The sequence below is a fragment of the Mesoplodon bidens genome, assembly GCF_964165515.1.
Source record: "Mesoplodon bidens genome assembly, contig: HAP1_SCAFFOLD_349, whole genome shotgun sequence".
NCBI classification, from domain to species: domain Eukaryota; kingdom Metazoa; phylum Chordata; class Mammalia; order Artiodactyla; family Ziphiidae; genus Mesoplodon; species Mesoplodon bidens.
In genome coordinates, this window is record NW_027672382.1 from 274861 (window position 1) to 302857 (window position 27997).

A 27997-nucleotide genomic window follows, 5' to 3' on the forward strand; every position below is an offset into this window, starting at 1 on the left:
CCTTCCAAGACTCTGTCTGGGACTCTCTTTAGCTTGACCACTCAGCCTCATCACAAACATTTTCTACCTTCCTCATGACCACAGGCAACGTGTTAGGAAACCTTCTGCCACCACCTGACAAGGATCTCTTAACCCCAGTAACATTTTCCTCACTTTTCTGAAACCCTTCCCTCACTGCCTCCTCAAAGGCCATCGGGCTTCTACTAAGACTATTCAGGCTTTCTCAAAGACTCTTGGCCAAAGTCCTCCAGCTTCTGGCCACTGTTCCATCACAAACCACTCCACATTTTAGGGTTTTTGTTAAATTTTCCACCACTCCTGGTGCCCAAACCTGTATTTGCTACTTATTGTTGCATAACAAATTACTGCAGGATGTAATGGCCTAAAACAAAAGTAAACATTTATTATCTCCTAGTTTCTCTGAGTCAGGAAGTTGGGAATGGCTTCGCTGGGGGATTCTTGCTCAGGCTTGTCCATGAGGTGGCAGTAATGGTGGTGGCTGGGCTGTGGTCCTCTGGGGGCTTGTCTGGGGCTGGAGGACCCACCTCTAGGATGGTTCACTCACATGGCTTTTGGTAAGAGGCCTCAGTTCTTCACTAAGTGCACCTCTCCATACGTTGCTTGAGCATCCTCAAGCTGCCAGCTCCTCCAGACAAGTGGTCCTAGAGAGTGAGGCAGAAGCTGCAATGTCTTTTAGGATCTAACCTCAGGAATCAAACTGTGTCATTTCTGCAATATCCTTGGTTACATAGAGAAGCTTTGTTACGGACTGAATTGCATTCCCCCAAAATGCATATGCTGAGGCCTCAATCCCAATATTGCAGAATGTGACCATATTTGGAGATAGTGTATTGAAATAGATGAGTAAGTTAAAATGAGATGATTGGGTGGGCCCTAATCCAAGGGCTGGTGTCCTTGTAAGAAGAGAGAGAGAGACGCCAGGGATGCACGTGCACAGAGAAAAGGGCATGTGAGGACACAGCAGGAAGGTGGCCGTCTGCAAGCCAAGGAGAGAGGCCTAACCCTGCCCACACCTTGATCTTGGACTTCCAGCCTCCAGAACTGTGAGAAAATGAATTTCTTTTGTTAAGACCTCCTGTGGTGTTTTGTTATGGCAGCCCCAGCTAACTAATATAAAGTCCATCCAGTATTGGAGAGGATGATGCAAGGGTCTGAATACCAGGAGACAAGAATCAGTGGGGCCATCTTGGAGACTGGCTACCACACCCTGAAAGGTGTTAGACCTTGAATGTGCTCACTGAGTTGTGCCAGTCGTGCACAACTATGTAACCCAAATTCCTATCAAGATATAGAACATTACCATCACCCCAGAAAGTTCCCTCATGTCCCTCCCCAGTCAATTCCCAGCCCCAGGCCCCAGAGGCACCCACTCTTCTGAATTCTTTTCCCGCCATGGATTAGATATTCCTGTTCTAGAATCTCAAGTACACAGAACCATGTAGTACATGTTCCTTTGTGGAAGGCTTTTTTCACTCAGCATAGTATTTCTGAGATTCATTCATTTTGTTGTATGCATCATGTTCTGTCTTATGAACATATATACAGGGTTTTTGGGGTTTTTTTTTTAATGTGTCCTTTGGACACATGGCACATGGGCTGTTTCTTTTCTTTTTTTCACTCTGCCATTTAAATTTTTCCACTGTAATCACCGGTTTCTCCAGTGCCATGCTGAACTTGGGGCTTCTCTGAAGGACTTGGATTCCCCCTGGAGAAATGAAGGATGAGTCGTATGGCTTAGAGTCCCTCACATCTACCTGGGCTCTATCTCCTCAGCCTCTCAGCCAGGTCTCATGTTTCCAAACGTTTGCCCTCGTTCCCCTGACACTCTTGCCATCCTCAGAAAAGGACTTTCATCTTCCCGTGTCATGGGGAGTTCCTTTCTGTCTGGGCCTCTCTACTCTACGCTTTAGAGAAAACTCTGTGCTCCAGTCCTCCATGCTGTCTCTTGACAGAAAACACCTCTTTTTAAGGGTTCCGAGAAAGCTCTTTCCTCTCTTAGCAAAGCTGGGCTCTTCCAATTAAATTGGTTTACTGTTAGACTGTCACCTTGCTTTAGACTTGAAAAATTCTATTTGAAAACCCAAAGCCAAGGATTTATTTACTGCAGATCAGGTCAGGGTTTCTCAATCTTGGCACAGTGACAGGTGGGTCGCATAACTCCTTGTTGAAGGATCTGTCCTGTCCACTGTCGAATGTTTAGCAGCATCCCTGACTCCTACCCACCAGAGATACCAGTAGCAACACCACCACCACCAACCGCCCTAACTGTGGTACTCAAAAATGTCTCCAGACATTGTCAAAAATCAAAACATCATTTTGCCTGGGGGAAAAATCACCCTGTTCTAGTTAATACTCATCCTTCCTTTACCACAAGGCAATAAAACGTCAGCTCCAAGGCCAAATCTTAATGGCAAGAGCTCATGGGAGGTGGGGAAGAATACTGAGAAAAGAAAATATGTGGAGTGACTTATTAAAATAGCATCTTGATTCATATATATATATATATATTTTTCCCAATAATGGGATCATATGAACCTAACATAGGTTAGGTTTTTTTTTCTTTTTTTGGCCGTGCCGTTCAGCTTGCAGGATCTTTGTTCCCCAGCCAGGGATGGAACCTGTGCCCCCTGCAGTGGAAGCACAGAATCCTAATCACTGGACTGCCAAGGAATTCCCTACCTGATTTTTAAAATTCAATAATATGTCATAAACATCTTCCCACTTCAATACATTGACTACATAGTGGTTAAAAGCATAGGCTCTGAATCCAACAAACTTAGGTTCACCCCTTGACTCTACCACTTACCAGCTGTGTGTCCTTGAGCAGGTGACTTGACGTCTCTGTGCCTCATATCTCTCACGTATAAAATGGAGATGGGAATAATAATGCCTATCTCACTGGGTTGTTATGAAGACGAAATCGTATCCTGCCTGTAAGTGCTGAGCACAGCGCCTGGTGCATAGCGAACATTCAGTAAATATTAAAATATTTAATATTTTAATATTTAAATTTTAAATTTTACAATCTTAATAATTTATATATTTTAAAATTTTAATATTTAAATTTTAAATATTAAAATTTAAAAATTAAGTTATTACCTAACCATGATTGTTATTTAACTTTTATTTACAACTTACAATGTCTTAAAGACACAGTTAAGGTGCACACATACTGCCCCTCCTGCAGACTGGTGATTATTGGAGCGCACCAGGACAGCTGGGGGTTGTTAAAATATTAAAGTAACTCCCCTGGCTTTTGGCCAACAGCTCATGCCCGAAAATTCTTAAAGTGCCTGCGTCCCCATATCCGCCGTCCCACCGCCCCAGCCCTCCCGACTCTCCCTGGGGCTTCTCCCCACTGGGACCTCCGAAGGATCCAGCATCTAGAGTTAAGCCGGTTTGGTCATACATGGCCCTTAGGTTCTTTTTGATAAATAACAGTAGCCGGTAAAGAAGTTTGCGGCAGGTGAGGGGTAACTGCTCCCGCACCTCCCTGCCTGGGTGTAAGGAAAGCAAGTCTCAGAGCAAATTCTAGCCCCACAAAGACTTTGAGTAAACACACCTTCCCCAGTAAAGGGACCCCATCGATCAGCCTGTTCTGTAAGTTTGATGAAGTCCCCCCTCCGGCCATCATCTTGCAGGGAAGCGTCCCTCAAGACAGCCACGACAGGGTCGCAGAGGCAGCCGGAGTCACCCCTAGAGATGGCATCAGACGCCAGAACTCTAAGCTGAGACTGGACAGGGGCCCAGTTAGGGTCAGACCCCGAGGCCCTCCCTGGGGACACAGGCCAGTCAGTACCTTCCTCCAGTGAGAGCCGATTTCTTGAGGAATATGAAAACAGATGAAATCTTCCTCCTGAAAACTCAGTTTCCAAATTGAGATGCGCAATCAGTGTCAAATAAACCCCAGATTTCAAAGGCTTCATGCCTCGAAGAAAAAGAATATAAAATATCTCCATATTTTTTGTCGATTACATGTTGAAATGATGCTTTTTAATGTATTGGGTTAAATAAAATTGATCATTAAAAAATTCCTCTCTTCTTTTTACCTTTTTCACGTGACTACTAGAAAATTGAAAATTGCATTCTGTAGCTCCCATTATTTCTCTATCAGGCACTGCTGCTGTAGTCAGTTAGGACTTTGCTGCTCAGGATCCAAGAGAGTCAGATGGGGGCAGTGAGCTTCAAATAAAAGTTTTCTAATCATGGACCTAGTTGGGGAGGTGGAGGGAGAGAAAATGGGCAGCTGCTGAAGTTCCAGGCCCTTCTGTTCCTCGCGCCCCAGGGAACACTGTGGCCAGGGCTGCTCATTCAACACGCAAGGCTGTGCATTCTCTGGGCACCACAGGCCATCAGCTATGTCCACTAGAGGTTCTGGGGTCCACAAAGAGGTTTGAGACCTGGCTGGGGGGCAGGAATCTTTGACTCTAAAATGCATAAATAAGAAATACAGAAGCAAAATGAATAAATGATGAATGTCCACAAACATGACAGTGAGTGCTTCATTCATCATTAATGTTAATACTCATTAAAGTTTCATCACCACTGAAAACAATTTGTTCAGTTTCTCACTTCACAAAAAGATAAGAATGTGCAGTGACTGTCCAGAAACCATACTCACTTGGAAATTTAAAATACGCTGCTTGGGCCCAAGTGATCTCACACGTAGAATTATAGAAATCTTTACAAACGTTTCTACACCAATAAAAAGAAATGTATTCAGTGTTGATGTGAGTGAATTGCGAGATGTCTGATGTGATACAGAATGGGGTCCCCAAACACAATGCCATAATCCCTGAAAGTCATATAAAAAGGCCTTGTAATACTGGGGTAAATAAGAAAAAATATAGGAAAGCTTAAATGGCCATCAAGTGGATCCTAGTTAAACACGTTTGGCACACTTGTACAATGGACCCCAATGCTACCCTGGAAAAGAACCAAGTACAGCCTCAAATACTGACATGGGAAGATGTTTTTGATATTGTTAGCTGAAAAGTAAGCTGGATAAGAATCTCTATCATGTAAATGCATTTTTGTTTCTTGAAAAGATATGGCTGCAATAAAACAAACATAGCTAATGTTTAGGGCTAAATGCTCTACTTGAGGGGTCAGCAAACTTCTCCTGTAAAGAGCCAGAGAGTAAATACTGTAGTACTTGTGGGTCACATGGTCTCTGCTGCAACTACTCAGCTCTGCCTTTGTAGCTGGGAAGCAGCCATAAATAATATGTAAATGAATCACTGTAGCTGTGTTGCAATAAAACTTTATTTACAAACATAGGCAGAAGGCCAGATTTGGCCGCAGGGCCATAGTTTGCCAAGCCCTGCTCTATATCATTATTCTATTTAATCTCCAGATAGCTCTTTATAACAGAGACTATCAGGGATCCTGAATTATGTATGTGGAAACGAAGGCTTAGAGAGAGCAAATGACTTGCCCAAGGTCCTCAGCTCTTATGCAGCATAGAAAAAAGTCTGGAAAGAGACACACCACAGTGCATCAGTGCAGTTAATGCTGGGGAAGAGAAATGAGGCAGCTCTTACCCTTTCCAGTCCTCCTGTAATGCTTTCAGTGCATAAGTCTCATGAATGTGAAGGTTAATCTGAAAATATTTTTTAAGACTTTGGGGAAACTCACTGTCTCCTCTGCATTCTCTGTTGACCTTGTGTGTTAGTGTGGACCAACGCCGCGGAACTGTCGGAACAATCAGTGGCCGAGGAAAGTCCTGGGACAGGGCCCTACAGAGAAATTTTTGTGGACCAGGACCTGTCCCAGCACGATAAGGTGAGGGGTCTTGGGGAAGCACAGAGCTACAGCAGCAAGAGGGACCATGGAGAGATTGCCACTGCCTCTTGTTCTCTGTGTCTCAAGGACTGTCCCTTTTTCCTACTTCCAAGAAACCACCTCTTCCTCCCAAGACATTCAGCCAGGTTTGGCCACTGCTCACTTTATCCCAAATAACATCTACAACTACAAGGTACTGAGCACCTACTCTGTGCTGGGCCATGTCCTGTACACTTGACATTTATTAGCTCGTTAATCTTCACCATCTTCAAAAAAGATTGCATCACCCTCACTTTGCAGATGAGGAAACTGAATCTCAGAGAGGTTCAGTAATGTGTTCAAGGCTGCCCAGTGCAAGGAGCAGTGTTAGGATTCAAAGCGAGGTCTGGTTAGCTTCTCAGCGGGTACTTCTAACTCCCACACAGTAATCACTTGGTCAACCTTCAGTGATGGAACAGTGATGCAAAAACACGTTCCTTGCAGGAGGACGTGAGCCCTGAAGTCAGGGAGGCGTGGGCCGAGAGACTCATTAAAGAACCAGAGAGGTTTAAAGCAGGGATGCGAGCAGAACAGGTGGATTCAAGCCATCCTGGGAAGGGCCCAGGTCAATTTCTCCCCACTTAGACACAACTCGAAAGTTACTCTAAAAGAAGGAGTCTATAATATCTCGCTTTCCTTAAGGGCCAGGGCCTGCTCCTGCAGCAATTCTCAGAGTTTGTGAGGAGCAGACCTACCTGGGGTTCTTGTCAGACACGGAAATCCAAACCTTCAGGAGGCAGGGGGTTCCAACCCAGGCATCCTGGGACCAGACTCTGAAAAATGTTGCAGAAAGGCGAGAAGCCACACTCAGATTCTGTATTTATCGCTGTGTAACAAGCCATCCCAAAACTTAGCGGCTTCAAACAGCAATTCATTATTCCCCAGAATCTATGGGTTGACCTGGAAGGTTCCTTTGCTCGTGTCCCCTGGCCTCACTCATGCGGCCTCAGTAAGCTGCTGGCTTGGCCAGGCTGGTGGTCGGTCTCCATTGGCCTCCTTCCCACATCTAGGGCCTCAGCCAGGACGCCTGGACTGGTGCGCCCCTTTGTGCATGTGCCTTTTCATCACAGCACGGTGGTCTCGGGGTTCCCAGGGGGCCAGAGCAGAAGCTGCACAGCCTGTAAGAACTTGCCTGGAGATCATGCAGCATCACTTCCACTCCATTCCGTTGGTTAAAGCTAGTCACGGGGCCAGCCCAGACTAGAGGGTGGGGAAATAGACTGGATGGCAAAACTGCAAAGTATTTGTAGCCATTTTTCAACCTGCCTCAATTTTAACTTGGAAATATAGTGCAACCACTATAATTTTTTCTATTTATAGAAAATTTTTATAAGCCATTTATCATTTTTTCTATTTATAATAGAAATAATTCTTTCTCTTGATAAGTCGTTTATACCCTGACTTGCCAGGACTCCTTCAAGTGACAATAAACAAATTAGCTTGAGGGGGAGCATTGATTAGCTCATCTTATTGGAAAATTTAAAGGGCCACTAGCTTCAGGTATGGCTAGATCCAGGAGCTTGAATAATGTCATCAGAACACCTCCCCACTACCAACTTCTCCCCTCTGTTTCCCTCAGTGTCTGGCTTTCTTCATAAGGCTGGCTTTGTGTGTTAGAAAAGACAAACTCAGGCAAACATGCCTACATGATCCAAAAGAAGGCAAGATCCTCTCCCTCTGTAATCGATGTGTGAAATCTCTGATTGACCAGCTTGGGCCACATGCACATGGGGAGGTGGGACAGGAAGGAGCAGGGCACATGACTGACAGTCCTACCCAGACCAAATGGAAGGAGGAACACTCCCTCCAAGAAGGGCAAGGGGACCCTCAGCAGGAAAGCAGAACCCACAGCTGTCCACTGCCCTCTGCAAACTTCTTATATTCCAGCACTGGCACGGGGCCTGGCACTTAGTTGCTGCCCGATGAATGTTTGTTGCATGAAAAATGAATAAGCACCTGGCTGATCATAACAGGGTGAAACAGGGGAAACTGCCCAGGAGTAGGGAATATGTCTGATGCTCTCTCTTGAAGTTTTGCCACCAACTTTCACAAGGACCCAAAGGAAGGCCCCTGGCAGCAGCTGGCTGTGTCAGACAGGCTTTCTCATGAGCGAGACCCTGTCCTTCCCCAGGTCACGGAGCTAGCAGGTCGTGAGGCTGACTGCACGGCTCTCCTGGGAATGAGCTGGCCCAGAAATTGCCCGTTTACCTCCTCCTGCGACTGCTTTGGAAAAGGCCTCTGGGGAATTTCTTCTTCTTCTTCTTCTTCTTCTTCTTCAGTTTTTCTGACATTTTATTGATAACGTCTGGTGAGAAGTTTGGGGGAATTTTTTTTTCCTTTTTTGGAAAACCTAACCAATTCTTTGGCTGCAGAGCTTTATCACTGGAGAGATGGAGGAAAGGGTTAATTATACCTGTGGGTACAGTCTACCAGCAATTTTGTTTTTCCAGCCAAAAGTTTACATGAGCCCATGCAAATAAATCAGTATTCCTGTCTCATTTACTTTCCAGATTGAGTTACCTGGAAAAAATTCATACATGAATAGCCAAAAGAGGCAGGAAATATTAGAAGAGAGGAAAGGGAAAACAAATAGTTCAGAATGTTTTAAGTTAAAACAAATAACCCTCATTATAGGCAGAATGTGGTCAAACAGAATGTTGTTTTCCTAACTACCTTTTTAGGTCCCCAGTGTGCTAGGCTGAATATTATAAATGAAAACACTCTAAGTAAACTTTCTAGCAACAAAAGTTCCCAAGTGGGATGGTTGTTCTTAATATGAAAGTCTAATTCTCGGGGAAAGGAAAGTTTCCGTACCTGTGAGGTATAGACATCCATTACAGGGGTCTATATACAATTACCTCATTTTAAGCCAATTCTTGTCTCTATGAGATTTTCCAAGTGACAGAGATAGCCTTGAAAGTCTGCTTTTTCCCTCCCTGCCTGCCCTCACCTTCCCAAAGAATGATACCATATTTTTCCTGTCTTTCTTTAAATGGGCTCAGCCTTACACCCAGACCCACACCTAGTAAATTTCCCATCTGGCCTCCACCCAGGATGAAATAATTCTGCTGCTGGGAAAAGAAGTCAGCCGTCTCTCCGATTTTGAACTTGAATCTAAATACAAAGACACCGTGATAGCAAGCCTGCAGAACCAAGTGGCCAACCTGAGGCAGAAGCTGTTGGAAACAGCCGCCTCCAGGCAGAAGGAGAGGGTGAGCCCACCCAAGTTTCAGGTTCTGCATGAAGAGGACGATGCCCAACAGAGAGAGATCCAGAGCTTGAAAAACCAGGTAGGCTCAGAGACAAGTGGGTCGGGGCCTTGCGGTCACAACACAGGGTGACAGCTCTCAGGTAGAGCCTGGGGGGAGCCAACCGGGTAGTTAGAAATGGGCAGTGAGCACAGCATGGTGAGGAGTACAGGGAGTGCAGGGTTGGCAAGTTTCTAGCCTTGTAAGAACAATATTAGATTTGATTAAGTGCCTACCATGTTCAGGCCCCGGTGCAGGTGCTTTTGGTGCATTAGCTTATTTATTTATTTATTTATTTATTTATTTTATTTTATTTATTTATTTATTTATGGCTGCATTGGGTCTTCGTTGCTGTGCACGGGCTTTCTCTAGTTGCAGTGAGCAGGGTCTACTCTTCACTGTGGTGCATGGGCTTCTCATTGCATTGGCTTCTCTTGCTGCAGACCATGGGCTCTAGGCACGTGGGCTTCAGTAGTTGCAGCATGAGGGCTTCAGTAGCTGTGGCTCGCGGACTCTAGAGTGCAGGCTCAGTAGTTGTGGCCCACGGGCATAGTTTCTCCACAGCATGTGGGATCTTCCTGGACCAGGGCTCGAACTCCTGTCCCCTGCATTGGCAGGGGGATTCTTAACCACTGCACCATGAGGGAAGTCCCCTCATTAGCTAGTTAAACCTCAGTCTTCTGACACTTGCCATTCTACAGATGAGGAGACTGAGGCACGCTCAGAGATGCCCAGGAGCTTGTTACAGCTTGCACAGCAAGTGAGAGGCAGTGATGTGACTTGGGCTCAGCTCTGCCACCTTGTACACCTCATGCTTTCACACCCGCTTTGCATTTCCACCCAACTCCTGTCGCTTCAGTGAGCACTTCTCACACCCACCCGGACCCAGCCAGAAAGAGCTGGAGGTGGGGAGGAGGAACCCCACAGTGTTCCAAACACTGAGGCCTTTATCACACCCTGAAGGCAGCTGCTGGTTCATTTATAGGGAATGTCACCAAAAAATCTCCACCCAGAATGTCTGGATTTACCAGTCAACTTCCTTCCTCCTGAAACTAAATCCAAAAGAAAAAAAATTTTTTTTTAAGTTTTAAAGAACTACTTTAAAATTGGCCACTGATCTTGTACATAAATTATATTGCAACAAAGTTGATAAAAAAGCAATTGGTCATTGATGAATTTTGGCCTCAGTGCATAATTCTGCTTAAAACCGTAGTCAGGTTTGGTTCAACATGACGGAGTAGAAGGACATGCTCTCACTCCCTCTTTCGAGAACACTGGAATCACAACTAACTGCTGAACAATCTTCGACAGGAAGACACTGGAACTCACCAAAAAAGATACCCCACATGCAAAGACAAAGGAGAAGGCGCACTGAGACAGTAGGAGGGGCACAATCCCAATAAAATCAAATCCCATCACTGCTGAGTGGGTGACTCACAAACTGGAGAACGCTTATACCACAGAAGTCCACCCACTGGAGTGAAGGTTCTGAGCCCCTCGTCGGGCTTCCCAACCTGGGGGTCCAGCAATGGGAGGAGGAATTCCTAGAGACTCAGACTTTGAAGGCTAGTGGGATTTGATTGCAGGACTTTGGCAGGACTGGGGGAAAGAGAGATTCCACTCTTGGAGGGCACACACAAAGTAGTGTGTGCATTGGGACCCAGGGGAAGGAGCAGTGACCCCCATAGGAGACTGAACCAGATCTACCTGCTAGTGTTGGTGGGTGTCCTGCAGAGGCAGGGGACAGCTGTGGCTCACCAAGGGACAAGGACACTGGCAGCAGAAGTTCTGGGAAGTATTCCTTGGCATGAGCCCTCCCAGAGTCTGCCATTAGCTCCACCAAAGAGCCTGGGTAGGCTCCAGTGTTGGGTCACTTCAGGCCAAACAACTAACAGGGAGGGAACCCAGACCCACCCATCAGCAGACAAGCAGATTAAAGTTTTACTGAGCTCTGCCTACCAATGCCACAGCCAGCTCTACCCACCACCAGTCCCTCCCATCAGGAAACTTCCACAAGCCTCTTAGATAGCCTCATCCACCAGAGGGCAGAGAGCAGCAGTAAGAAGAACTACAAGCGTGCAGCCTGTGGAACAAAAACCGTATTCACAGAAAGACAGACAAGATGAAAAGGCAGAGGGCTATGTAGCAGATGAAGGAACAAGATAAAACCCCAGAAAAACAACTAAATGTAATGGAGATAGGCAACCTTCCAGAAAAAGAATTCAGAATAATGATAGTGAAGATGATCCTGGACCTCAGAAAAAGAATGGAGGCAAAGATCGAGAAGATGCAAGAAACGTTTAACAGAGATCTAGAAGAATTCAAGAACAAACAAACAGAGATGGACAATACAATAACAACAACAACAAAAAAACAACACACTAGAAGGAATCAATAGAATAACTGAGGCAAAAGAACGGATAAGTGACCTGGAAGACAGAATGGTGGAATTCACTGCTGCGGAACAGAATAAAGAAAAAAGAATGAAAAGAAATGAAGACAGCTTAAGAGAACTCTGGGACAACATTAAACACAACAACGTTCACATTATACGGGTCCCAGAAGGAGAAGAGAGAGAGAAAGGACCCGAGAAGATATTGAAGAGATTATAGTCAAAAACTTCCCTAATATCAGGAAGGAAATAGCCACCCAAGTCCAGGAAGCAGAGAGAGTCCCATACAGGAGAAACCCAAGGAGAAACACACCGAGACACATAGTAATCAACTTGGCAAGAATTAAAGAAAAATTATTGACAGCAGCAAGGGAAAAATGACAAATAACATACAAGGGAACTCCCAGAATGTTAACAGCTGATTTCTCAGCAGAAACTCTACAAGCCAGAAGGGAGTGGCATGATATACTTAAAGTGATGAAAGGGAAGAACCTACAACCAAGATTACTCTACCCAGCAAGGTTCTCATTGAGATTCAATGGAGAAATCAAAAGCTTGACAGACAAGCAAAAGCAAAGAGAATTCAGCACCACCAAAGCAGCTCTACAACAAATGTTAAAGGAACTTCTCTAAGTGGGAAACACAAGAGAAGAAAAGGACCTACAAAAACAAACCCAAAACAATTAAGAAAATGGTCATAGGAACACACATATCGATAATTACCTTAAACGCGAATGGATTAAGTGCTCCAACCAAAAGACACAGGGTTGCTGAATGGATACAAAAACAAGACCCATCTATATGCTGTCTACAGGAGACCCACTTCAGACCCAGGGACACATACAGACTGAAAGTGAGGGGATGGAAAAAGATATTCCATGCAAATGGAAATCAAAGGAAAGCTGGAGTAGCAATACTCATATCAGGTAAAATACACTTTAAAATAAAGAATGTTACAAGAGACAAGGAAGGACACTACGTAATGATCAAGGGATCAATCCAAGAAGAAGATATAACAATTATAAATATATATGCACCCAGCATAGGAGCACCTCAATACATAAGGCAATCGCTAACAGCTCTAAAAGAGGAAATCAACAGTAACACAATAATAGTGGGGGACTTGAACACCTCACTTACACCAATGGAGAGATCATCCAAAGAGAAAATTAATAAGGAAACACAAGCTTTAAATGACACAATAGACCAGATAGATTTAATTGATATTTGTAGGACATTCCATCCAAAAACAGCAGATTGCACTTTCTTCTCAAGTGCGCACGGAACATTTTCCAGGATAGATCACATCTTGGGTCACAAATCAAGCCTCAGGAAATTTAAGAAAATTAAAATCATATCAAGCATCTTTTCTGACCACAATGCTATGAGATTAGAAATGAATTACAGGGAAAAACCTGTAAAAAACACAAACACATGGAGGCTAAACAGTACGTTACTAAATAACCAAGAGATCACTGAAGAAATCAAAGAGGAAATCAAAAAATACCTAGAGACAAATGACAATGAAAACACGACGATCCAAAACCTATGGGATGCAGCAAAAGCATCCCATAGTTCTAAGAGGGAAGTTTATAGCTATACAAGCCCACCTCAAGAAACAAGAAAAATCTCAAATAAACAATCTAACGTTACACCTAAAGGAACTAGAGAAAGAAGAACAAAGAAACCCCAAAGTTAGCAGAAGGAAAGAAATCATAAAGACCAGAGTAGAAATAAATGAAATAGAAACAAAGAAAACAATAGCAAAGATCAATAAAACTAAAAGCTGGTTCTTTGAGAAGTTAAACAAAATTGATAAACCATTAGCCAGACTCATCAAGAAAAAGAGGGAGAGGACTCAAATCAATAAAATTAGAAAGGAAAAAGAAGTTACAACAGACACCGCAGAAATACAAAGCATCCTAAGAGACAACTACAAACAACACTATGCCAATAAAATGGACAACCTGGAAGACATGAACAAATTCTTAGAAAGTTATAACCTTTCAAGACTGAAGCAGAAAGAAATAGAAAATATGAACAGACCAATCACAACTAATGAAGTTGAAACTATGATTAAAAATCTTCCAACAAACAGAAGTCCAGGACCAGAAGGCTTCACAGGTGAATTCTATCAAACATTTAGAGACGAGCTAACACCCATCCTTCTCAAACTCTTCCAAAAAATTGCAGAGGAAGGAACACTCCCAAACTCATTCTCTGAAGCCACCATCACCCTGATACCAAAACCAGACAAAGACACTACAAAAACAGAAAATTACAGACCAATATCACTGATGAATATAGATGCAAAAATCCTCGACAAAATACTAGCAAACAGAATCCAGCAACACATGAAAAGGATCATACACCATGATCAAGTGGGATTTACCCCAGAGAGGCAAGGATTCTTCAATATATGCAAATCAATCAATGTGATACATCATATTAACAAATTGAAAAAGAAAAACCATATGATCATCTCAATGGATGCAGAAAAAGCTTTTGACAAAATTCAACTCTGATTTATGATAAAAACTCTCCAGAAAGTGGGCATAGAGGGAACCTACTTCACCATAGTAAAGGCCATATATGACAAAGCCACAGAAAACATCATTCTCAATGGTGAAAAACTGAAAGCATTTCCTCTAAGATCAGGAACAAGACAAGGATGTCCACTCTCACTACTATTCTTCAACATAGTTTTGGAAGTCCTAGCCACAGCAATCAGTGAAGAAAAAGCAATAAAAGGAATCCAAATTGAAAAAGAAGAAGTAAAACTGTCACTGTTTGCAGATGACAGGATACTCTACAGAGAGAATCCTAAAGATGCCACGAGAAAACTACTAGAGCTAATCAATGAACTTGGTAAAGTTGCAGGACACAAAATGAATGCACAGAAATCTCTTGCATTCCTATACACTAATGATGAAAAATCTGAAAGAGAAATTAAGGAAACACTCCCATGTACCACTGCAACAAAATAATAAAATACCTAGGAATAAACCTACCTAGGGAGACAAAGACCTGTATGTAGAAAACTGTAAGACACTGATGAAAAAAATTAAAGATGATAGCAACAGATGAAGATATATACCATGTTCTTGGATTGGAAGAATCAATATTGTGAAAATGACTCTACTACCCAAAGCAATCTACAGATTCAATGCAATCCCTATCAAATTACCAATGGCATTTTTTAGAGAACTAGAACCGAAAAGCTTAAAATTTGTGTGGAGACACAAAAGACCCCGAATAGCCAAAGCAGTCTTGAGGGAAAAAAATGGAGCTGGAGGAATCAGACTCCCTAACTTCAGCCTATACTACAAAGCCACAGTAATCAAGACAATATGGTACTGGCACAAAAACAGAAATATAGGTCAATGGAACAGGATAGAAAGCCCAGAGATAAACCCACGCACCTATGCTCAACTTACCTATGACAAAGGAGGCAAAGATATACCATGGAGAAAAGACAGTCTCTTCAATAAGTGGTGCTGGGAAAACTGGACAGCTACATGTAAAAGAATGAAATTAGAACACTCCCTAACGCCATACACAAAAATAATCTCAAAATGGATTAGAGACCTAAATGTAAGACCAGACACTCTAAAATTCTTAGAGGAAAACATAGGAAGAACACTCTTTGACATAAATCACAGCAAGATATTTTTTGATCCACTTCCTAGAGTAATGGAAATAAATACAAAAATAAACAAATGGGACCTAATGAAACTTCAAAGCTTTTGCACAGCAAAGGAAACCATAAACAAGATGAAAAGACAACCCTCAGAATGGGGGAAAATATTTGCAAAGAAACAACTGACAAATGATTAATTTCCAAAATATATAAAGAGCTCATGCAGCTAAATATTAAAAAACAAACAACCCAATCCAAAAATGGGCAGAAAACCTAAATAGACATTTCTCCAAAGAAGATATACCGCTAGCCAAGAAGCACATGAAAAGCTGCTCAACATCATTAATTATTAGAGAAATGCAAATCAAAACTACAATGAGGTATCAGCTCACACCAGTTAGAATGGGCATCATCAGAAAATCTACAAACAACAAATGCTGGAGAAGGTGTGGAGAAAAGGGGACCCTCTTGCACTGTTGGTGGGAATATAAATTGATACAGCCACTATGGAGAACAGTATGGAGGTTCCTTAAAAAACTAAAAATAGAATTACCATAGGACCCAGCAATCCCACTACTGGGCATATACCCAGAGAAAACCATAATTCAAAAAGCCACATGCACCCCAATGTTCATTGCAGTACTATTTACAATAGCCAGATCATGGAAGCAACCTAAATGCCCATCGACGGACGAATGGTTAAAGAGGAAGTGGTACATATATACAATGGAATATTACTCAGCCATGAAAAGGAACAAAATTGGGTCATTTGTAGAGACGTGGATGCATCTAGAGACTGCCATACAGAGTGAAGTAAGTCAGAAAGAGAAGAACAAATATCATATATTAACGCATATATGTGGAACCTAGAAAAATGGTAAAGATGAACCAGTTTGCAGAGCAGAAATGGAGACACACATGTAGAGAACAAACGTATGGACACCAAGGGGGGAAAGCGGCAGGGGGTGGGGGTGGTGGTATGATGAATTGAGAGATTGGGATTTACATGTATACACTGATGTGTATAAAATGGGTGACTAATAAGAAAAATATAAATAAATAAATAAACATTTTTAAAAAAGAGATAGAAAAAAAAAAAACCGTAGTCAGTGCTTGGGGGCCTTTGTTCTCTTGTGCTCTGTTTACTGTCTTTCCCTCTGTAACCGATTCTAGGTACACAGTTTCAGTCCTAGAAATGGTGCTCTAGAAAGGGCACAGATTGTGTATGGTGAACCTAGGAGATTCTAGCAGGATACTGTAGGCTCCATGAAGGCAAAGGTTGGGCCCAGTAACCTTCTAGAACTCTGTTAGGACTGTGGCTGTTTGTTTGTTCTTTATTCATCCATCCATCCATCCGTCCATTAATCCAAAGAAATATTTTGGGGGGCCTATTCCGTGCCATGCCCTCTTCCAGGCTCTGAGAATTCAGCAGAGAACAAGACAGACATGATCCTTCCCCCTGTTATGCTCTAGTGAGGGAGACAGAATAAACAAGTCAACAAATACATGCTCTAATATTTAAAGGAACTAATGACTCTCCTTCAAACCTGGTTTTGAAAAAACAATGAAAGTAACAGGTCCTGTAGGGATTATTAGTGCAAACAGCTACCTTGACATGTAGCTGACACATTAATGAGCACCTTTTTCTTGAACTGAACCCAATTTTGCTGAAATATTCCTTTCAGTTATTCTCCCATTTCAGAGCTTTCCTGAGAAAATGACATGTCTTTTTCAGGTACATGGATGAGGCTGAATTATTCCCACATACCTTTTTTTTTTTTTTGGCCGTACCACGCGGCTTGCAGGATCTTAGTTCCCTGACCAGAGATCAAACCCAGGCCTCCAGCAGTGGAAGCACAGAGTCCTAACCACTGGACTGCCAGGGAATTCCCCACATACCTTTTTTTAAATAATTGAAATATATTTGACATAGAATATTATATAATTTCCACGTATCTTTGAATATCAGCCGGTCCCAATTTGAGTATTATTTAAAGTGGCTGCCGATATCTGGGGGAAAAATGTTTTTTTACAAAGATATTATCTAGAAATAATTACACTGATGCATCATGCTGTTGCCGCCCCTACCCCTGGAGCTTCACTTATAACTGAAGAAGAATATTTTATAGCAAGGCATATATGAACCAGAGGCTCCATCGGTTTGAACTCAAATCGAGTTTCATCCACTGACATTTTAGTTTCTTAACTATTCTACTGCCTGCAGGGCATTCCACCAGAAGTGTAAGCCACATGGCAGGTTGATTTATGGTTCTGATTACTTTATGTGTTTTCCCTGGTCCCCGAAGGTGTGTGCATAATGATTTGCTCTCGCAGATCTTCGATCTGCTACAATATCACTAGAAAATTCTTACCTCCATGTGCTCTTATACGCCTGTGGTAATTAGAAGCCAAATTATCATCCTGAAACAATCACTCCTCCTAGCACTCTTAACTTTCTTATGATTCAGTGCCCATTTTGTTACACAGCTTAACAGACATTAAACATCTTGGAATTTATGCCATTACAAACAATATGGATATTTACTTTGATAGTAAAAGTATCAAAGAGGTTTGAAGACTCGTTGGAGTTTTCCAGCAATCCGAAATCCTAAAACTCTGACACTCAGATTGAAATATTTTCAATCTGTCAAAACCACTGGAGTCTTAGAGGGGAACGTATGTTTTCCCTTCTGGAAGTTTGTCTCTGTGTGTTCTATCTCTGGTATCATGCAAATAAAAGCATCAAGCTGAGAAGAGCTTACAAACACTTTCAGTGTTCCAAGGACCTTTTATGGAAAAGTTGTATTTCCCCCCAACAGAGAAAAGTAAGATGTGAAAGAATTGTTTCACTCAAAGTTTCCAAAGCACAAACATGCAAAAGTATAGCCTTGGGGAGAGTGGGGGTCAGAGTGGCCTGTGTCCCTGCAACTTCTATCATAGACCCCCCCCCAATAATGTCTCAGGTGCCCCAGGGAAAAGGTAAGTGTAACTGCCCCAAATGTCCTAGACTCTGAACCATGATGGTGCATGAAACGAGTCAGAAAACTTGTGAGACCCTGACACTTCTGTTAATTCTACCAGAGTAATAATGACAAGATTTCCAAGGACACAAACCAAGACCAAAGGCTGTGCGCGCCATCTGGTGGCCATATCAGCACGCCCGAACTCCATTACCTGGGCATGCCCACCACCTCCCCCCAATCTTTTTTTTTTTTTTTTTTTTTTTTTAGTGTGATGCCTGCAACCTGGTCTGATGGTAAACAGGGAAATTCCTGTATTTCTTCTTTTGGAGGGATTATTTTTATTTAAGATAGTGAGTCTCTATTTACTCTTATAACAGTTATATTTAATTTAATGCACGTTTTTAAGTTTAAAAAGGGAGCTGCTTCTACGAAAAATGCTAAGAAATTATAGTGGGACTAGCCAAGAGACATGGGAAAAATGGTGAAAGTGGTATATGAATGACTGAAGTTTAGGAACTCTCTTCGGGTGGGGTTGCCAGATAAAGTAAGGACACCCAGTTAAATTTGAATTTTAGAATTTCGTTTTAGTGTGTGTCCCAAATATTGCATGGGACACATTTGCACTGAAATATTATTCATTATCTGAAATCCTAATTTAAGTGAACATCCATTTTTCCTCCCCTAAATCTGGCAAACTTACCTTAGGAGAACAATGAAATTGCACCCATAACTTCCCTGGTGGCACAGTGGTTAGGAATCCGCCTGCCAGTGCAGGGGACACGGGCTCGAGCCCTGGTCTGGGAAGATCCCACATGCCGCGGAACATCTAAGCCCGTGTGCCACAACTATTGAGCCGTCGTGCCACAACTACTGAAGTCCGTGCGCCTAGAGCCCATGCTCTGCAACAAGAGAAGGCGCTGCAATAAACCTGTGCACCGCAACAAAGACCCAACACAGCCAAAAATAAATAAATAAAATAAATAAATTTATTTTAAAGAAAAGAAAAGAAATTGCACCCTTCTCCTTGTCACTTCCATTTTGATCTATCAAAACAAGCTAGTGGGGCTTCCCTGTAGCGCAGTGGTTGAGAGTCCACCTGCCAATGCAGGGGACGCAGGTTCGTGCCCCAGTCCAGGAAGATCCCCCATGCCGTGGAGCGGCTGGGCCCGTGGGCCATGGCCACTGAGCCTGCATGTCCGGAGCCTGTGCTCTGCAACGGGAGAGGCCACAACAGTGAGAGGCCCGCGTACAGCAAAAAAAAAAAAAAAATACTAAAACAAAACAAGCTAGCTCTTGTCCTGTCTACGGATTGTGTGGCATTTATGCCCCAATAAACGTGTCCCTGTGTTAGTACTGAGGCCTCACATCTGAAAAATCACAGGGCAAAGGCCCACAGTGCACCTTGAGGTGGGAAAGTCCTGGCCACTCAGAACAAGCAGTCTGGCCACATCAGACCGAGAGGGAGGGGGTTCCAGGCCCAGCTCTCTTTCCTGGCCTCTCGGGTACCTGCTCTGTGGAGGCCGAGGCCTGGCAGCTACTTTCGGGCCCTTACCAACGTTGCCTTTGATGGAGAGCCTTCCACACCCCACGTGTAGACCTAGACCCCTGGAGGGGGGCCCGCCCTTGAGGGGGCTCTGAGCCATGGACTTAGAGGGTGCTCACAGCAGCCATAGATAGAGCCGACCTGTGGTCCTCCCACCCACGATTCCTGTATTTCCTCTTTTTTTTCTTTTTTTTTTTTGTGGTACACATGCCTCTCACTGTTGTGGCCTCTCCCAGTGCAGAGCACAGGCTCCAGACGCACAGGCTCAGCGGCCATGGCCCACAGACACAGCTGCTCCGCGGCATGTGGGATCTTCCCGGACTGGGGCACGAACCCGCGTCACCTGCATCGGAAGGCGGACTCTCAACCACTGCACCACCAGGGAAGCCCCTGTATTTCCTCTTAATAACAACCACACTGGCGTTTAAGTGAGCCTGGCAAGGCTTACAAATGCACACATAAAGATTACCAACTACCTTCCCCAGAGACGGACGAGGGAAGCTGAAGCTAAAACACCCCGTGAGGGCTTCCCTGGTGGCGCAGTGGTTGAGAGTCCGCATGCCGATGCAGGGGACACAGGTTCGTGCCCCGGTCCGGGAAGATCCCACATGCCGCGGAGCGGCTGGGCCCGTGAGCCATGGCCGCTGAGCCTGCGCGTCCGGAGCCTGTGCTCCGCAATGGGAGAGGCCACAACTGTGAGAGGCCCGCGTACCGCAAAAAAAAAAACACAAAAATCCCCCGAAACAAAACAAAAAAAACACCCCGTGGGTAGTCAGAGGAGAGGACCGTCACAGCTCATCCCCCTGTGCCGTGTGCCAGGCATGATCTGAGCACTTGTACACATGTTAACTTATTAAAATACTTCTCACAATCCTATCAGGTTGGGACTACCATCACCCCGCGTACAGACTGAACAAAAGGAAACAGAATATGGTGTCCTCCTTGTGTTCACAAAGCCCGTTAACTGGCAGAGACAGGACTTGAAGGCCACAGTCCGGCTCCCGAGTCCATGCCATGCTTTACAGCCTCCAACTTCTCACGCTCATTCCTAGAGCCACCTGGGAAGGAGGAACCAGGCAACTAAAGACTGGGTTTGAATCAGACACCACGTCTGACCAGCCACATAATCCCGAGCAGGGGGCCTCGCCTCTTTGAGTCTCAACCTGGCTCCGTTGCAAAATGGGCACATTAATGGGAACGTCAGCCTTCAGCAACGCTGTGACGAGTATCAGTGTAGCATGTGTGAACGGGCTTTGTAAACTCTGGAGTGTTCTGTGAGGTATAAACTACCCTCTATTCTCATTAGAGGGAATTCATTTCATAACCTGCTCCCGGCTCTTGAACTTTGCTGTGCATCCAGTCAGTGCTGGATGATCTGGAACCAACAGCTGGTCTATTTATGGCTGAAAACCCACAGGTCATAGGAAGACAGCAGCACCGGAGCCCCTGGGTGGCCACAAAGATAAGGTTCGTGTCTCGAGGACCGATGACATGGTGGTCACTGAAGGAACAGGCCCCTCCTGCCCCTTCCACTAGTTACAACTGAAAACCTTGGTTTCCCCAACACCCCGATCCAATGTCAACCCGACTCTTTGCCCAACGTTGGAGAAGTACCGGCGTGTCCTGCAGGCCTGGCTGGCCCCCTCTGACTGTGTGTTGCCTCCTTCCACAGATCAGTGCCCTACAGCAAGGCTACAACCAGGTGCTGTGCCAGACCCTGTCTGAGAGAAAATTAGAAATCACCTCCCTGAAGCACGAGGTTGAGAACTTAAGGAGGGACGCCGCCATCACGTCAGGTGAGGCGCTTCTGCATTCAGGCCCCAGAGCTTCTGTGCTCCCCCCGCAGACATCACCAGTCAACCAGCACACCTGTGCCCTTGACCTGGGTGCAGCCTCAGGGATCACCCGTGTCGGTGCATTAGAGTTCTCCCTCAGTGGAGGTTTCTTGCCACCCAGTTCCGAGGGCAGGGCCAGGTAAATATTTGAGAGAATGGTATCTCTTGGCTACAAGGTCTCCTGAGCACTGGCCCCACCAGGGAGAACACAGGTCGCCTTGTGGCTTGGGTGGTTCCACAAAGCAGCCTGAGTGCAAACTAGAGCGTGGACAAAATGGGGTCACTCCTTTAAGGCACCCATGGTCTCACCCATTTCAGCCGAGTGCACTTGGGCCCAAGGGAAACCATTTTCTAATTTGATCAGAGGTGGTTCCCTGATAAAGGGCTTGGGTTGGGAGAGGGGCAGCCAACGCACAGCTGTGACTGAGCTTTGATTCCCTGGATTCCTTCATTGCTTCCACATGTTTCTTGAGCTCCTACTAGGTGTCAGGCCCCGTTCCAGGCTCCGGGGAGGGAGAGCCAAGCAAGACAGTCAGATTCCTGTACTCACAGATTTGGGAGGGGGTGACAGACAATAAAAGTAAACGGATGAATAAACAAGCCCACTTCAGAGAGCAATGGTGCTGTGGAGAAAATAAACTGTGTGTCGTGGTGGCCAGCGCTTCAAGGGGGGAGGCCAAGGGGGACCAGCTTAGTGGGTGTGCAACCATGGAACTCAGGTGGGACTTGAACCCGTGGGCTGGGACTCGAACCCAGTCAGAACCCACTATCTTTTAATCGAGATCACGCATGTGGTCTCGGGACTTAACTAAAGCTCAGGTTCATTATGTCTCATCGCAGAAAGAATTCAGTGAAAGACAAAGTAAGAAGTGGATTTCTTTAGAGAGAAACACACTCCACAGACAGAGTGTGGGCCATCTCAGAAGGCTAGAGGCCCCCAAATATGGGGCGGTTAGTTTTTATGGGCTGGGTAATTTTATAGGCTAATGAGTGGGAGGATTGGGACAACTCTAATATTTTGGGGAAGGGGCGGGGATTTCCAGGCATTGGGCCACCACCCACTTTTTTTTTTTCTTTTTCTGTACGCGGGCCTCTCGCTGTTGTGGCCTCTCCCGTTGCGGAGCACAGGCTCTGGACGCGCAGGCTCAACGGCCATTGCTCACGGGCCCAGCTGTTCCGCAGCATGTGGGATCTTCCCGGACCAGGGCACGAACCCATGTCCCCTGGATCGGCAGGCAGACTCTCAACCACCGCGCCACCAGGGAAGCCCCACCACCCACTTTTTGACCTTTATGGTCAGCCTCGGAAGAGTCCTGGTGCTGGTGCGTGTGTCATTTTGCTCATGTATTACAATGAGTCTGTAATGAGGCTCCAGTTCCCCTGGAAGTCGAATCATACACCCCCTTGGACCTAGCCGATACTAACCAGTTTATGCTGCATCCTCCACGGCTATGTCCTTCTTTTAGAGAGGACCTGTTTCAGGTGGGCAAGGACAAGCCAAGGGCAAGCGAGGCTGCGTGGAGTGAACAGGGGATTGTGAGGCTGGGCAGGGTCGGGGGGTCTGCGTTTTTATTCCAAGGGTGTTGGGAATCCAGTGGAGTTTTTTAAGCAGAAACTGACATGTCTAGAGACCTGAAGAGGAGGGACCACTCACAGACGAGGGGAGGGAGAGAAGCAGGTGACAGGGAGGAGGCAGTGAGCCTCGGAGGGGCACATCACTCTGAAAGCAGCCAGCGCATAGCAGGAAACATGCCCACAGCTGTAGAAGGCAGGCATAGCATTGAGTCGCACGTGGATCCCCATCTCTGTATGAATCTGTGCTTTTCTTCTGCCTCACTCTGCAACTTAATCACACCCAGCCCCACCCCCTGCTACCCCCAGGTCTCTGCTTATGCTCCTCCCTCACTTGGGATGTCCTCAGATATTTTCTGAGCACCTCCCCCAGGCTAGGTGCTGTTCTGGGCACCAGGAATGGAAGGATGAACTCGCTGGTCCTCACCTTCCTCCCGTATGTCGCCCAGTGAAACCTCATCCAAGCATCAAGCCTGTCTCAGATCCCACCTTCTCCGATCAGGGAGTCGGACAGACCTGGGTTGGGATAACGCTTGAGATGGGCTGGACCCACTCAAAGTGTGGCAAGCCCCAGAGGGATTTCCAAGTAACTGAACTGTGTCCTGGAGGCAGAGCTCATTTTTAAAATGAAATTCTGGAGCATTTTGTGCTTTATTTCATAGACATTCTTGATTGATACCTACCACTAAAACTAGGCCTGATGTTCTTTCAAGAAAACAACTGTAGGAGATAACCCAATACCACTGCATTTATGCACCCTTCTTCCCACTTTTATTCAAAATGATACTACAATGCAAGAGGGAAGAGATATGGGGATATATGTATATGCATAACTGATTCACTTGGTTATAAAGCAGAAACTAACATACCATTGTAAAGCAATTATACTCCAATAAAGATGTTTAAAAAAATGGTGCTACAGTAATGGAGTAGTTATCTATTGCTGCATAACAAGTTACCCCAAAATGTAATGGATAAAACCCCAACCAATATTTATTATCTCCCCCAGTTTCTGTAGTTCAGGAATTTGAGCGGGGGGTGACTTAGTTCTCATGAGTTGCAGTCAAGATGTCAGCTGGGGCATCAGTCATGTCATCTAAAGCCTCGGGGGGAGCCGGAGGATCCCCCTTCAGAATGGCTGCTCATGTGGCTATTGGCTGGAGGCCTTAGTCCCTCAGCACACATGCTTCTCTCTAGGGCTGCTTGAGTGTCCTCATGACACAGCAGTTGGCTTCCCCCGGAGTGAGTGATTCGAGAGAGAGCAAAGAGGAGGCCACAGTGTATTTTATGACCCAGCCTGGGAGGAAACATTCCATCATTTCCACAGTATCATATTGGTTACCCATGGCAGCCCTATTCAGGGTGGGAGGGGCTACACAGGGCATGAATTCTAGGTGGTAGGGATCATTGGGGCCATTTTGGAAGCTGGCTGCCGAGAAAAATAATAGGCGCCCTGTAACAAACATAATTTAGCCACTTTGAGTTCTTGGGACATACCGCATCATTTGACCCTTACAATAACTCTGTGTGGGACAGACAGTGGGAGGTGAAATAACTTGTCCAAGACCACCAAGCTAATAAGTGGTAGAGAGGGGTCCAAACTCAGAGGAGTGTGAAAACCACCACCCCATCAATAGCGTCCAGCAGTGCCCTCTGCCACACGCCCGTCTCCTGGCCTCTGGAGAAGAATTCCTGGACCTTCCCTGTGCTGGGCCTTTGTTCCCCAGGCCCATGGTGTGGCCTCTCCTCCCAGCTTTGCCTGGCCTGTGCCCACAAGGGGCCCCCAAAGGCTTCTCCTCTCGCTGGTGCTGACTGCCCCTCATTCTCACTGAAGCCTCAAACCCTGTTCCGTGGACTTTGCTCTCATTCCCATTCCTGCTCTGGGACCCTTGGAAAAAGCCTCCCCAGTTCTAGGAGGGCACCGGTGGTGGGCCAGACTTGGAAGGTCTTGTCCAAACGTTGGCTGACAGCCATGGTGTTGCCAATAATCCTTCCTGCCTCTTTGACCTCCATGAGTCTTTTGTTTTGGTTTGGTTTGGTTCTTTTACAGAGATGGTGTCATCTTTGCAAAGAGACGTGTTAGTAAAGGATGGTCAAGTTCAACAACTAAAACAGGAGGTGAATCAACTGAAAAGTGAGAACAAAGAAAAGGATCACCAGCTCGAAGCCCTCAGCTCCAGAGTGAGTGTCGGGTCATCAGCAAATTGTAGCTGCAAAAAGCAGACACAGTGGAGTCACATGACACACGGTGGTGAGATGAGGCCAGTGCCCAAGGACACAGGGAGGGTAGCTGCTGGGCAGGTGGCCAACTTCTCTGAAGCCTTTCAAAGGACAGTGTGTATGTGGCTCAGAATAAGCAATATATATTTTCAAATCCAGCAAACATTTTCTAACCCCTATTATAAATGAGTTTGTTTAATCCCAGCAACAAACACACCTATGAGCATATACTGCCAGTACAAAGTTTAACATTAAACAGAATACGATCTCTCTGTGAGCAAGGATGACCACACGGCTGCATCATGGTCCCAGCACCACTGGTTCTCATAATTGTCTTCAAAGCAGAATATCTGAAGATCCAGATGCAAACACGCAGACTCTCATTTCTTCCTTAGACTTTAGTGTGTAGAATGTCTCTATGGAAGATGAACGTGGTAGGCAAGCAAAGAGCTTTTTCCATGTAACTGACTATTTGCAACTCTTGCCTTCAATGCTAACTTTAGAATCCTGACTCTATAGGATAAGATTTCTCAGTATTTGCATGATGTGCCTGTTTCTGTGAGTCAAGGTAAAACCTGAAAGCTTTCATCTCAGGTGGCAACTCAGAGATTCCCAGAGGCTACCCGATAGCTAGGTCTGCATGGGGGTGGGGTGAGAACAGATCTTGAGGTTCCAAGGAAAAGGCACAATAAGTAATACCTGGTACGTAGTACCATATCCAGTTTGGAGCTGGTGAAAGGCACTGCATGAGCTTTGGGATCAGACAGACCAGGGTCCCATCCCAGAGCTTTCTTTTATTGTAACTTATTTGGCCTCCATTTCCCCATCTGTGAAATGGGGATGACAAAATCGTTTTCTGAGAAGTGGGAGGCTGGTTTTAGTTGTGCTGTTCTGCCTCTGCCCTGGGTTGGCTGCCTGGCCAAGCCCTCTGCATTCGTTTCTCCCAAGCAGAGTGTCTTCCCAGGCATGTGCTATAGCTGTTTTATGTGGGGTGTGTGTGTGTGTGTGTGTTTTGGGGACGGGAAGGGGATGCAGAGGTGGTGCTAAGTAGAAGGAATCTGCAAAGACAGCACCTGCTTGGCTCTTCTACCTCCTGAAATGCATTTGGATGATTTATGTCCCCGTTTCCCCTTCCTCGTTGACCTCGGAATGAGGTCCCTTCTCCTCTAGACTGTGCTGGCCAATAGAAGAAGGGCTCGTCACCACCAAGGGTTCTGCTCTTGTGAACATTTGATATGCCTTTTTTTTTAATGACATACATCATGTGTGTTAATTTTAGAAAAATAAGTAGATGACATTGAGAAGAAAAAATAAAAAGAGAGGAGAGGAAATGCAACCTTGAGAAATCAGTGTTAATATTTTCATGTATGTTCTTCCAGTCTTATTTCTATATATTGCCTAGAAATCAATCAATCAATCATTTTATAGTGAATTTATACTATGCACATTTTTAAAAATTTTAAATACTTACTATTTTCCCATGCTAATAAATCAACGCTCTTATCATTCGTCTTAAAAGCTACATACTTTCTCCTGGATGTACCCAGTGTTATAAAGTGGTCTGCTGTTCTAAACAACACTTGGGTTGTTTCCTCTTTTTTTTTTTTTCTTCCACTGTTACGGACAATTCTGTGAAGAGCATCCTTGAAACTACAGATTTACTTATTTCTCCAGTCATTGTCCTTAAGGTACATTCCTAAAGTGGGAATTGCTGGGTCAAAAGAAGGCACATCCATTCTTATGCCGTTAATTCCTGTTGCCGAGCCGCCTTCGGGCAAGACAGCTCCGTTTACCCCTCCACACCAGTCGGCGCAGTTGTGTCTTTGAGACTCAACCTGCACAAAAGCCGTAAGATGGACCCGAGCTCACTGGCTCGGGCCCCTCCACCCTCACCGGTCACAGCGTGAAAACATCCCAATTCCTGCACCCTAAGTACCCAGACTCTGCAAAGCTGGATTTCCCCTGCAGTGAAGTTTGCTAACTTTGAAGAGGAATTTGGATGCTCTATTCCTCAGAACTCATGAGAGGGGTGAACTGGGAACGACTGCAGGATCCCGTGCTCCCATCACACAAATGGTCTTACCTCTCAGAATTCAGAGGTGTGATTGGGTTATACAGCAGGAAACACTCCTGGGCGTGAACACAGGTACTTGGGACCCCCAGCCAAGCCCCTGTGGCCTTGTCCTTTTTCTCCACAGTGCTCAGTGCTGAAAGAAGAGTTACAGAAGGAAGATGCCCAGAAGGAGAAGTGGGAAGCCCAAGAGAAAGAGTTAAAACTCTGCAAAACCGTGCGTTGAACCTCCTGACCCCTAGGTGTCCACTGAAAGCCTAGATTGTGACCTTGAGTGTTTTGGAGGGGTTCCTTGGCTCATTAGCTAGCACAAGCTCTGGGGCTTTCTGGGTGTTTGTCTGTTAATGTAGTCTCCTAATTCTTTGATTTGCTAGCCTCAAAGAGATGGGTGAAAAGTCCATGGAAAACACACTCTCCCCAGATTTTCTGGGCAGTTGGCTCAAGGCCCCTCATCAGGATTCCCCTGGGGAAAGGGACGGGAGGTGGCCACCGTATGCTGCTAGAAATTCAACGTGGTCCCTACCCCTGGACTTTGATGCCCAGACTTTCATGATCCACTGTCACAAGTTTTATCACGGCCCTGATCACTGTTATTAACACAACTCTTCTTGAATTATTTTTGCTTAAATACATTCAATTTTACAACAATTCATAAAAACAAAATAAAAA

General features: G+C 45.1%; 1 protein-coding gene across 1 annotated transcript in view; it reads left to right on the forward strand.

The window, feature by feature from the left end:
- LOC308610289 (forkhead-associated domain-containing protein 1-like) overlaps positions 1-27997 on the forward strand; it is a gene marked incomplete at its 3' end in the record, with an annotated part of 101926 nt that overhangs the window by 40409 nt on the left and 33520 nt on the right. Inside the window, exons 4-8 of the mRNA XM_081259480.1 lie at positions 5696-5805; positions 8898-9134; positions 21303-21426; positions 25088-25218; positions 27456-27545. Coding sequence (XP_081115606.1) covers positions 5696-5805; positions 8898-9134; positions 21303-21426; positions 25088-25218; positions 27456-27545 — 692 coding nt within the window. The remainder of the gene's footprint in view (positions 1-5695; positions 5806-8897; positions 9135-21302; positions 21427-25087; positions 25219-27455; positions 27546-27997) is intronic.